This window comes from Argiope bruennichi, chromosome X2 (genome assembly GCF_947563725.1).
Source record: "Argiope bruennichi chromosome X2, qqArgBrue1.1, whole genome shotgun sequence".
Taxonomy (NCBI): Eukaryota; Metazoa; Arthropoda; class Arachnida; order Araneae; family Araneidae; genus Argiope; species Argiope bruennichi.
This window is the reverse complement of record NC_079163.1, coordinates 124128722-124142674: the sequence shown is the minus strand read 5'-3', so window position 1 is coordinate 124142674 and position 13953 is coordinate 124128722. Positions and strand designations below refer to the sequence as shown.

The window sequence follows — 13953 nt, the reverse complement described above, 5'->3', positions numbered from 1 at the left end:
GAAATTGATATGAATTGTCAGATTAAAAATTAAATAAACGTGAAAAATTTAAAAAAGAATACTGAAAGTTGTAAATTATAAAAAGAATTGAAAATTATAAAATTTAACATAACAGTGCAGGACATTAGAAAATGAGATTCATTTGCAATCAGTCAACTGACATTCTTCCACCTTATCTTAAGATGCAATATGACTTTCTTCTCCCAAACCCGAGTTCACCAAAGGACTTCCCTCATCATCATTTTCTAACAAATCCAGAATTTCGATAAGATAACTTGGATTAGAGATAATGTAGAATTTCAGGATCATTTTAGCTGAATGCCTGGGAGGCCAAACTAAAATGCTCTCATATTTTCGATAAATGTTGACAGATTTTGAATAATACAATCATACAATTAATAAAATTAATCCTCTTTATAAGAAAATAAAGAAAAAAATGTCACAAACCTTCGTACGTGCTCCAATTTTGGGCGCATTCTGCCTGTGAGATCAGTATGATGATGACTACTTTCCAAGGAGCAATTGAGTTAACTGAATCGTATGGCTCTAAATGCACGGTAAAGAAAGGAAACTATTAAAAGTGACCCCCACCCTTTTTGAGAAGAGGAAGATAACACTAAAAGACTTGAATTGTGCCTGAGATTCCGGTTTGGTTCAATGGAGAATTAATTTTATTGACATCCATTCGCAAGTCATCAACTTTGAATAGGACATAAATACGTTCATACAGGGAGATTCAAATTATGTTAAAGAAGAAAATAAAAGTTATATAGGGCATATGGTTGCAAATACATTTCGTAAATACTAGACATCCTGTCGGATAATGCACAATACACAGAATCAACAGCATTTTATTTACAAGTTACTGCAGTGAAAATTACAAAGAGATGAACAACGATTCTACAATAGTTACCCAGAACTTTTTCTAGCCACACTGACATATACAGAGCATCAACATAATACTAAATGCAATGTATAAAAAAGCATCTTCTTGGTACCAAGGTTTTCCTGTTTAGTCTTTTTCAGATGAAACATGAGTTTTGTACAAGATATTTTTTTTAAATATTAAAAATTATTACTCATTAGGAATAAGACTAAAGAAGGCTCGCCTATTCACTTACAACATGGCCTTTTACGCTTCTAGATAGAATTTGTTACCTTATATCTTTATGTGATTATTTTTATTTCAATACGCATGGTATGCTTCTCAATAGAATGATGCAAATTACAGAATGATTCAAAACTGTTCGCATGACGACGCTATTTTAAATAATTTTGTTCTAATATCTTAGTACCTCAGATGTAATATTTTCTTAAAGAAATAATATAAAACATTGGTATATCTTAACTTACATCATGTTTCAGAAAAATGCTGATTTTAGCTTTCGGTTAGAAGAATGTATTTCTTATACTACAAATAAAGCTGTTTACCTCATTAACTGGGAAAATTATCTGGGGAGCGCAATGAGTATTTAAACTCATTCATAAGGACATATACAAATAAAAGGATGCTAGTCACTACCAGAATATATTTTTTTTATTATTATTTCATTCAGAAAATTATTTTAAATGCTGAAATTCCACTCATTTTCAGATAACCTGCAAAAACTAGAATTGCATTTCCTGTAATAATCATGAAAAATATTTGCAGTAACATTAGCAATGAACAAGATTATATTTACTGCCAGTAGCACCTGAAACAGTATATCCGATTGTGCAAACACGTATGGAATTCTTGTTTCCTAATGAATATATGTACCTATTTCAGTCTCTTTTCTAATTCCTTAATAGTTATTTTCAGATGTGCTATATTTACTCCTAAAATTTTTTACATGATGTTTATTAAATTTGTGGACAAAAACAGAATATGTTCCAGATAAAAGTAAGTCTAACAAAAAAACCATAGGATTTACAAAATTACACTGATATCTTTTTATTTTAAGGTACGGGAGCTGCTGTCACTCACTTCAATTTCGTGTTGGCTTTTTGGCGTTCAGAAAAGTTTTTAACTTGATAAAATGCACTGTATTATTCTGAGAGACATCAGAAAGATCTATTGCTTATAGCATCTATTATGGATGAACCCTCCGAAAAGCAGTAGTTTAAAATTTTTGCGGCTGACATGTAACCCACGCATCTAACTGAATGTTGAAGGATGTATCCATAACTTCTTTTCATAAAGAGACGATAGACCGATAACTGTAAGCAATACATTTTCAAATAACTCACAATAAAACTAAAAAAAAAAAAAAACTTTCATTTTTGAAATAAAAAAAGTCTTTCTCTTTCCTTGGTTTATTATACGAATTGATAAAATTTAGAAAAGAACAAATTCAAACAACGATATTTCGAGTAGCTTCTTAGCAAAATATATATATATTCCAAAATATTATATATATATATATATATATATATAACGCGAACATACTTGGCACAGAAATAGCTCTTATTACTTATTTCTGAATGGCAACAAACAAATGAAAACAAATCATCATATAAATTTCAGACTGTACAACTGTGTCATTCAACTTAATTCAACTCTTCGTTCAGCTAGTAAATGTAGCTTCAAAATAGAAATATTTTGGAAGTGGTTCGCTGTGTAGCCAAAAAGCACATTCAGTCTGAGATCAAAAGTTATAAAAGAAATTAAAAAAATAGACTTCAATATCTAATAGATCTAATAGAGTTCAAAAATAGACTTACCCGTTGCCAGATAAGTAAGCATTATGACTTTCCTACAAAAATATTCATATTCATATCTTTCAAAACAGTTATTTTCCAAAAATAGTCTTTGTAAGAGTGAAGAAATTACTTTTTCGTTAATATCAATTTCATTTCCATACAATTTTTTCCTTAATTTTAATATTTTTAATTGTATTTGATACGATGTTTTTAAATGCCATGATGAAATTCAAACCCATCCATCAAAACATTCAATAGTGTTTTTACCTATCATTAATCCCTTGCAGAATTTTCAGTTCGCTGTTATTTTGTAATATTAACACTTTCTAATTTGCAGTAAAGTTATCCAATCAAACTCGTATTTTTCAGTCGTATCGGATATTTGAAGTGAAATATTTTTAAATGCATTCCATATTATTTTAACTGCCTAAAATTTCAATAATCTGTGTAAATAGACTAGTCTAAAGAATTTATGATATAAAATTTCTATTGAAATATGGGACAAAATTTAAGTTTATAAAGTATGTATATGATATAATTTACCAGCTATTCACATAGCGTATTTGGGTGATTGTGTTATTTTTGACTCATCCCAAAATATTTAGTATCTTTTTAATATTAGTTTATAAGTTTCTTATGAAAAGAACGATTTTTCTAGGAAGATAAAATTCTACGATATAAGCGGATCCAAATTGCATTGCAATGATACAGTCAAATTTTATTTCTATACCCACATGTACCATAAATGTGCTTTTGGAGAACGACTGAAATGGTGAATGAAGGCAGGGAGATTATTTGGAAGCAATGACTCAAAGAAGAAAAATTATTTTCTACAGGCCTAATGAGATTCACCTCACATCCGAAATGACATTATATTAGTTATAGTCAAGTCTTATTACTATACTTGAATGTACTTTTCATAATTTTGGGTAGATGGCATAATTATTGAATGAAAGCAGAGGGAGTTTTGGGTAGCTATGATTTAAAAAAAAGACCAATCTTTTGATACTGGTTTAATGGCTGCCATTTGCTTTTGAAACATCATTACAGAGACATGTAAAGTCCTATTGTTTTACCCGAATAAAACATTTATATTTTTTAAGGGGGTGGGGTATTTTCTAATGTACATTATTTTTTACATTTTAATTTGATTTTAAATTATATTTTAAATATTTGATACATAAATGGAAAATAATGAAATAAAATTATTTGATAAATTTTAGAAAACAACGAATTTAAAATGCAGCAGCCGCATGTTGATAAACTGTAAAATTTAATCTTTCATTGAATTTTTATTTTCTTTCTAAATGGGTAAAACAAGTAAATAATATTAATTTGTTTTACAGGTTCTCTTGGAGTGATTGTATCTCACATCAGTCTACTGAGTGAATCAAACCGCACTGATTATGCTCTTCAAGGCGAACATGCCTCTCTTCACTGCCATTACCAGACAGCTCCTGATGAGACAGTCTCCTCGGTTCGTTGGGAATGGAAACATCGTGGTTCGGAAGAAAGTGTCGAGGTATACGTGTGGAGACCTAATAGAAGGCCAGTAGCCAGAGAAATATTCTTCGGACGCACGGATGTCTCCAATACCGACCCCAGTGTCATCATTATAAGACAGGCTCACATGGACATGGAAGGAAAGTATCGTTGCGTGGTGCAGACCAATGAAATGTCTGGTTATACTGATTTTCAACTGATAGTCATTGTAGGTTAGTGCCATATTCATGTCTTATTAATAGAAAGATAATACCATTTCCAATACCCTGTTTACTAAAAATTATAAGCTTATATTGCTTTTGTTAAAATTTTGGATGAATTTTTTTAAAAATATATAATGTGAAAATCACGCAGATAAATGGTACTTGTTACATAGAAAGAAAACAATTTATCATCACCTCGCAGAATTTGCTTTCTGAAAACTTTTATTATTACGGGTTGTACTGAGGGATATTATAATTATTAGAACTTAAAAGATACTTAATTAAGAAAACTGACTTTTCCTGAACTATCATAATGAACAAATACAGAGTTAGCAAGAAATAAGTTACCCACTTCAGACGGCTCTAAAATGCGTTCTATTGGTCCCAATAAGATGAGATTTGAACTACAGATATATCAGATGATTCCAGGTAGAGGACGAAAAAAAATCTAGTCTTCCAGCTTCGAAAATGTTGCGAACGCGCTCGTTGAGCCAGCAGTCAGTCGTCGCATAATAGTGTGAATTTGCGAGTTGTTTCCCGTGTTCTGGATATGCCATATTCAACTGTACGAAAAATCTTACGGCAGATTTTGCATTTTTATCCATACAAAATCAAATCTGTGCACCTGTTGCAGGACGGGGACTTAGGGGTCCGTAAAACTTTTGCACTTCAGTTCCTTGCTCGAATGGTGGTTGACACAATTTGGCCATGGAACATTCTGTGGAGTGATGAGGCCCACTTTTGAACGAATGGGCAAGTTAGCACCAACAACTGTCGAATTTGAGCAGAGGAAAATTCCCTCCCGTTATCCAGGAACAACCCTTGCATCCAGAAAAAGTGACAATATGGTGTGGTTTTACAGCTATCTTTATGATTGGACCGTATTTCTTTGAATAGATAACTTCAAATGGAATCCAAACCTGTTCCGTCACAGGACAACGGTACCTTCATATGCTGAGGGATTTTATAATCCCAACTCTTCTACAGCGTGGATGCCTTCAAGACATTTTCATGCAGGATGGTGCACCACCTCATATTGATAGTCATGTAAAGCGATTGTTAATACAGCATTTCACAAAAGCACGAGTTATGAGCCGTCATTTCCCAATAACTTCACTCGTCACTCGCTGGAAATCACCCCTTGCGACTTTTGGTTGTGGGGTTATTTGAAGGACAATATCTACTGTCAAAGGCTATTGTCTCTACCACATCTGAAGTACAACATTCGGCGCCATATTCTTAATATTCCAGCAGACTACCTCCGGTCATCTTATATTGAGCAATTTTAATTTTACTTTATTTAACAATTATAAACCATATTAAATGGTTTTATATGTATTACAACGCCACCTAACGGTGAATTTTTGTACTTTTTTTATTTAATAAATGTAAAGCGCATCATCTCATTAATCTATTGTTCAAATTTTCTCTCATTTGGATCAATAGAACGCATTTTGGAGCCCTCTGAAGTGGGTAACTTATTTCTTGCTAACCCTTTACTTAGTAACCATCATGACTTTTATTTAGGCAACTTTATTGTCCGCATAAATGATTTAATATTAAAAATGAAAAAAAATATTTGCTGTATTCAAACTTATTGTTTGAAATGATAGTGGAAGAGCTTATGTAATCCTGATACAGACTATACCAACATATTCAGCAATGTCAAATCAACTGATATGAAAAACTTTGATATTTCCTTTGTGACACTAAGGCTGTGGCACATGCGAAACACTTTGTTCAGACCACTTAAAATAACTCAGAAAATATATTTACCTAATTAAAGAATGTTCTAAATCATTGATTTCTGAAGTAGCGAAAAGAAAATGCTACGTAATACTTAATGTCTTCATTGTTTAGATTTATAAATTTTAATCATTACTTTCCAGTCGAAGATATCACTTATTTAATTGGCTACTAGTTTCAGAACAGCATGCCAAAATGATTGAAATGAAACATTTCGCAATTCCATTGGTAACTCAAGCAAATGTTGTTTACATCTGAATCTCTTTGCTCAGGCCAATTATGACATCTATGCCAAAGCAATTGGACTAGCTAAGGAATGTCCAAATTTGCTGATCCGAGTCCAAAGAGTTGTTTACCCTCCGTTTGCTTCTTTTTGAGAATTCAGATTATAGATTTTAAATGTCATTTGCATGGAAATTAATTCAGTTAATTCCTAGAAGAGAAACCCAAAAGTTACACTTCACATTCATTAATTCAGATGGATGCATTCTCCGAATAAATATATGATACAGATTTAATGGGTGATTGAAGAATTTAGACTTTATTATCAACAATTATAAATGCTTTTAAGTTTTAATATAAAAGTTTTATAGCAACTATACGAATTTGCCAAATACACTCGAAATAAATTGCATGAGATTCGTAAACATGTCGAATAAACTAGAATAATCTATAACTTACCACTTGGAAATAAAGATAAATTTCACTAAGAAAGCTTCAGGTGGACGTGAAAAATAAACATTTAACTCTACTTTCTATTGATGAGTATTAGTAGAGTTTGGTTTTCTATATATTTAGGATTGTCTGGCTAAGAATATTTTTTAGGTTCACTATTTACATTTTGATATATAATACAATATAAAATATTTTGAGGTTAATAGTGTTCATTTCAAGATCTTACGAAATAAATATATCTTACGAAATAAATCTTTACGAAATAATATATCTTACGAAATAAATCTTTACGAAATAAATCTTTACGAAATAATATATCTTACGAAACAAATCTTTACGAAATAATATATCTTACGAAATAAAAAACGTGGAGTCCTTTTCTTCTTTAATAATTCCTTTGTTACTTATTTGTTTTATCCTCCTGATTCTTATTTAATAAGGCTTTTTCACTTCGAATTAAATAATGTTTCACCAAAGTTTGACTTTAGAAGAGGGGAAATTTGAGGAAACTGAAAATGAAAGCTTTCGAAATAATTTCAAATAATAACGAATACCCCGCTGGAAGGTAAAAAAATCACGCTTTATGATTGCAAAAACATCGATTTCAAGATGAACTTGAATTTTATTGTTTTTATTATCATGATGAAGAATTTTATCATAGTCTTTTTATCTATATGCTTTCATCCGTTTCTTCAAATACTTTTAATAGCATTTTTGTGCTTCTATAGTCAGATATTTTGAAGTCTAATGATCCTATTATTATGTTGTTTTAATTTGATAATAATTATTATCGACTCGGATATTCTAGGCTATGTCAAATATTTCATTTGAATGTTAATATAATGAACTGGCTTCGTTATTAATGCATACATATCCCATTATTTGAATGTTTTGTTACTATATGAATGTTTTATTAACAACCTGTCTTATCCTTAGATGCCTGCCAAGAAAATGTCTGGACAACTGAATTGGATCCTGATACTTGCACTGACACCATTCGTATGCATTGCGTCGGGTTGTTTCCTAAGCCATCTGCATCTTGTGGAGTTTACAACGAGGACACGAGGACTTACTTGACAAGCGTTCCTTTCGATAGAATTGTGACGCTTCGAAATTCGACCTACGAAATAACACTCACTAATCGATATGTTATTCGGGACTGGACAAGCTACACGAACATATGGTTCAAGTGCTTCTTTGTTATTGATGGCACTTCTTGGCGACGCGGAATAACGTATAAACTCTTTGGGGGTAAGTTGGTCATTAGTATGAACAGTTATTTCCCGTTCCATTCTATTTCTGTATAAACAACTCAAATCGTTTCCTGTTTTTCAGAGCGAACTCATTTGAAAAAACAAAATTAAAAAAATGTAAGGGAATCAAAATAGAAATCACAACTTATAAAATATTTCATTCTTTCGTTAAGATAATAATTAATAAGCAAAGATTAGGTTGGGTTTTTTTCCTCAAAAGTAAGGATATCAGGAAAGCTTTCATGTCACACTAATCTGCGTTACAATTCTGTTCACAAATAGATCAGATCCATGTAGAGTATTTGATTATATATACTTTCGATATGCAATCAAATAACTAAATAATATTTCATTCCTAAATTCGAGCTACAAAATCAATTATCTTATCTAGTACTTCAAATGCTAAATCAATGATACAAACCAATAAAATGTGAAAGTAAAAAGAACGAAGTTGTAATAAGCACTGAGAAAGAATCAAGTATATAAAATCACTTAGTAATATAATGTAACCACAAAGAAAGCAATTAAGATACCTGATTTCCATTTTTGCACCAGAAAATTTCCTCACTTATATCAATTTATATTAATGTATACATTTGACATTAGTTACGCCCGATTCAAAATAACTGCGTATTTGAAAGATATTTTTTGGTGTTTGGGTGGGTTTTAAAATGAATTTATCCTCTCCTTCTAATCTCAAAAATATCTCAGTAGAATGATTGAATTCAGCGGAAAGGAGTCGATTCAGCGGTATCCTATGTAATACTCCATTATATAACAGTTCAATCTGTTCTCAGGGATAGTAAGATCAGAATTTTATGTTTCGTTGGTTTATTTCTGCTTTACATAAGCTTACATATTTGGTTATTCTAGAATAAAATATTGGAGTTCTCAGTTAGTATGCTTATACAAACTTTTTGTGCATTCAAAAATATTACCGGATGAACGAAAATAATTTTCAGAGACATGTTAAGTCAACCAACACATTTCATATCCCACAAAAAATAATTTTAATTAAAACAATTGAACATTCAGTCGTCTTAAATGCTTGACCCATCATAATAAAAACATATTGAATATGGAGAAAGGATTTTGTAGCATTTGAATTAAATTTAAAAATTACTACTTGAAACTAATTATTTTTTTTTCTTTGATTAAAATTTTTTCAGATACAAAATAATGTTCCAAAATTTATTGTCAACAAAAAATGGAATCGATATAATTTTTTTTGTTGCCGAAAAGAAGTAAAATGTAAAGAAAGGTAAAGAAATCCGACTATTATCTTAAAAAATTCTGCTTTAAACATAACAGTGAACACATTAATGACAAAATGGAACTTCTCGTATTCGAAGTAATTTTTGAATTTAATTTCTTTTTTCACACAAGATTTCATGAATTATATTTTTTTATCAAACTTTATTCAATCTTACATTTTTTTTAAAAGTCACACCTCTGAAACTTATTTCTGATGTTACGTTACTCCATCTCCTAGATTTGTTGTAAGAGGATTCTTCCGCAGCTTAAATTTCGCCCCATGCGAATGGCATACGCACTTCCTTATCGGTTACGAAAAGCGAATAAATAAAAAACTTCACGTACGTACTCTCAGAAAAATTTTATTTTGTAGCATCAGAACCGTCCAATGGAAATAAGAGCGAGCTAGTTGAAATAAATTACAAAAGCGAGCATCTTTTCAAATAAAAGATACGTCTTTTTTTTCCTACGCTTCAGATCTTTCTACTCTCCGAGTATTAAGAAGATACAAGGAATTACTCTATTTCCGGCTGTATTTTTAATGACCGAAGTGAAACGAACAAAACACGCATCACTTCGTTTTTCATCTGTGGAGGAATGGACAAATCCTTGTTTCTCCAAAAGCTATTGTTTCCTTTGTCTGTAATCTTTTGCATGTTATTATTCTTTTTACACAAGCATTTATTTTCTATCTCCAGTGTTCTCAGAGCGTCATAATTGTTACAAGTGTCTGTTATTCTAAGGTCAACGATAGAGTAGAGCCCAGATTGGAGTTTTGGGCGTTTATTGAAGACAAAGGGCAGCAAAACAATATGAACAGATAGTTATTATCTTGCTTATTATATTACCGTTTTCAAAACATAAACTTATTGTCATTGTGCGGTAGTGATTAAAAATTTGTTCGGAATTAATACTCCAAAAGAAATGAACATATTAAAACTTCAAAAAGTGCTGCTGGTGGTTACCTTTTTTTCATTTAGAGCACACTAGCTATTGATTATTTTTTTTCCTCAAACAAAGCACATTTCTTTTTGCTTTCATCAAAATGAAATTCATATAAAAAATGAAACTGAACAGAATAATATCTTCTAGACTTTGTGTAAGGCTAGGAACACCGAGTTTTCTTTTGTATTTAAATTAGAAATAACAAGAAAACTCTACTTTACCGCTCTAAAATATAGTAATTGACTATTAATTTCTACTATAATAGAAATATGAAACTGAGAAATTTATGAAATATGATTGAAATTTTCAACAGAAAACAACAACTCTTCAATGAAAAGACATCAAAAATAAGTTTTCATTCCATTTTCTTGTGATAATTTTGCGATTCATTGTTTCCAAATAAATAAAGGATATTTTTCAGATAGGAATATGAAAAACTGTTATAAATTTCATATTCAGAATACAAAATTCTTGTATTTATTACTTCAAAATAGCCCTCCAGGAGCCCGCATGCCTTGCATATGTTAACTTTCTCAATGAAGAATCTAAATTACTAATCATTTTTTATACTCATTATCGGAGTTCTGAAGAATAAAATATTTAAAAAACTTTTGCTACATGGAATGTTTTAGATAATTTTCGTGTTCGTTGATTTAAATCGTGTTGCTATGGTAATTCTCCACTGTGTACAGCAATGTGTACAGTTTTCTTCCAAATTTTGGTCTCATTTTTTATTAAATAATACACCTATGAAACAAAAAGAAAATTTTTATTCTGATTAAAAATTAACAAATACAATATTTAACAGCATACTTCAATTTTTCAGATCACTGTTTATAGTTTTTCTGGGTCATACTTTCAGTGAAATTTTTGTTTCTATGTATCTTAACCAATTTCCCACTGAATAGGATGCTAGAAGTAGTTTTCAATCATAGTAACATCCCATCTTCCTTAGTAATATCTTTCCATATCCATTTTTTTGGTGAAATCTCTCTTTTACCTCCTCATTAAACACTCGTTTTTGGAAAATACTCTTTAGGAGAATGCAGAAAATATGTTTACTAGTTCCCCTTACTTCCTTGCTTTTTGAGTTCTCAAAAGTTTAATTTTATTTCGTCTTTGTAATTGAAATATTTGGCACTTACCAAAATTATAAGCACTGCAATCTTGATTAGTCACATGCTTCCTTTTTAGTTCCGTGGAGTTGTTATACAGATAATTCTGGGAAAATGGTAAAGAGATATTTGTAGCATTCTCCATCCTTTCACAAAGACTTAAGAGTTTGTATTATAAGCCTTTTTCTATGTGTCATGGCGGTAACAGCACCTTTATGCGACGGACCAAATATTTTCAACCGTTTTCCTTCTAACACGGTTTAATGTATCGTCAGGGGATTGAACAATTTTATTCTATTTGGATGACATTCGACTACTTCACATGCAATGAAGAAAATGTAATTTTGTATAATATGAGAGCAGGTATGCATGTATCCATGTAGCATGTAAGCATGTATCAAATTCTGAAATACCCACGAATAATCCAATGGTGTTCATTATACTTAATTTTCTTGAAAATTAGAGATAAATCTTTAGAGAAGAACTAATTACTATAGTGCAGTAAGATAAGTTTGATGCTTGTTTTTAAGCACTTTATAAATAAATGTTTCTTCCCGGAATTGCATTCAATTCGGAAAGGCCCAAAATCTCATCATCATAGTAATTAAAATCACTTTTTTGTAAAAAATGAGCTAGAACTTATTTCATGATGTTTGCGCCATGAAAATGATGTTAAAGTTGATAAAATTTTGTTTTTACTAAAAAATGTGAGCATTCTACATACAACGAACTAAATAAATCTTCCGAAGATTTAATTATTGTTATGAAAAATTAAAATTATTATATACTAGCCGCCTTTGGCGACCAGCCGGTTCGCCAATCTTAATGCTCGTTAAAATTTTAACAATTAAATATTTTATGTAATTCCTACTTTAATAGCTTCTTCATCAAATATTTTAAAGCTTCAAATTTTGATAGTCCTTGTAATTCACTCATAATAATATAAAGTCCTTCAGCCATAACATAATATGTATCTCTCTGATTTTCTGTTAGTTCCGGTAGAATTTATGCTTAAAATTAAAATGGAAATGACTAAACTGCAATTAATATAATATTATTTTTTACTGAAACAAAGATTTTTTTTAATAATATGATTACTGATAATAGAGTCCCTGGGCGTTTAAACTTTATGGGCACTAAAGAATATCTTTCTTAAGTTATGTAATATCTCAAGAATTTGTCAACAAAATTTTCTCAGATTCGTCATGAACAGATCGATTCATTAACAATGTTTAATTTTAAATGCATCAAACTTTTAAAAAATAAAATGAATCGTTTAAAATAATCGGTCGAAAACAGTTTTAAAAAACTACTTAAAAAACGATGTACTTAAAACTATAAGCATATACAAAAAATATATAACTAACATAAATACAATTTAATTACAAAAGCATGCTACTAACCTAAAAATAATTTAAATCATCCGTTGATAACGGTTGTCATGGCAACAATCAGAATGCGCATGCGTGAATTTTCTTCGCCAGCTCCGGTAACGCAAATGCGTGAATTTTTCTACGCCAGTTGGGGTAACGCTATGCAGATTAGACATTTTTAATTTCCTTTATTCTGTGTTATTTTAATTCAAAAGTACTTCAGAATGAATCTGAAACATGGATTAATTAACAATGTTTAATTTTAAATGCATAAAACATTAAGAAAATAAACAGAATCGTTTGAAATAATCCGCCGAAAAATGTTAACCCTAGACTTATTACTGTTGGGAGAAAAAAAAATTGAAGCCTTACTCATTTGGCGGTGGGGAAAATGGAAGATTTTTTTGGCGGGAAAGTTAGTTTTTAATTAATAATTAAAATTCTAATTAAAATTTCAAAAAAAAGGGACCCCAGGTGCACATTCCGGACCTCTAAGGTATACATGTACCAAATTTGGTAGCTGTATGTCAAATGACCTGGCCTGTAGAGCGCCAACACACACACACACACACACACACACACATTGAGCTTTATTATAAGTATAGATTTGTACTCAGGAGAATTTCACACTTGATATCTTCAATTTTTTTTCTCATGATATATCCCAATTTCTTTAGTTTAAAAGTCTGTGCCTGTAAGTAAAATCATTCCTTAAACTGGAATTCAGAATGGGGATGGAATCATTCTGATATTGAATAGGAATTTACATTTTCTTACTGTAATTTCAAAAGCTATATGTAAGTAGTGAAAATTGAAAATTATTTCAGATTTCCTGAATAACCTTATATAAGAAGAATAATCTTTTCGTCTTTTAGTGATTGTGCCCATCAAATTGTGACAAAATCTGCAATCTAAGAATACGAAAATTGAGCGTAACATCTGTACCGAATAAAAGAGATTTAGTGATAAATATATCTCAAGAAGATATTGAATTAAAATAAAATATTTAAAGTAATCTAACGAAGATAAAACAATTAGAATCAGAAAAATACCATACTTTCGATGAAAATATGTTCATAATTATCAACTTAATCATCTTCTTGTCGCTGCCAAAGAGGTCGAATCACTTGAAGAAAAGGAAGAATAAAAATGTTAAGGAAGAAAAGGAAGAATACGCGTTAATATATAAAAATATAGAACGTTT

At 30.5% G+C, this 13953-nt stretch overlaps 1 protein-coding gene across 1 annotated transcript in view; it reads left to right on the top strand.

The window, feature by feature from the left end:
• LOC129960771 (uncharacterized) overlaps nucleotides 1-13953 on the top strand; it is a 302659-nt gene that overhangs the window by 262095 nt on the left and 26611 nt on the right. The window contains exons 2-3 of the mRNA XM_056074400.1: nucleotides 4029-4397; nucleotides 7746-8060. Of these exons, the coding sequence (XP_055930375.1) occupies nucleotides 4029-4397; nucleotides 7746-8060 (684 nt within the window). The remainder of the gene's footprint in view (nucleotides 1-4028; nucleotides 4398-7745; nucleotides 8061-13953) is intronic.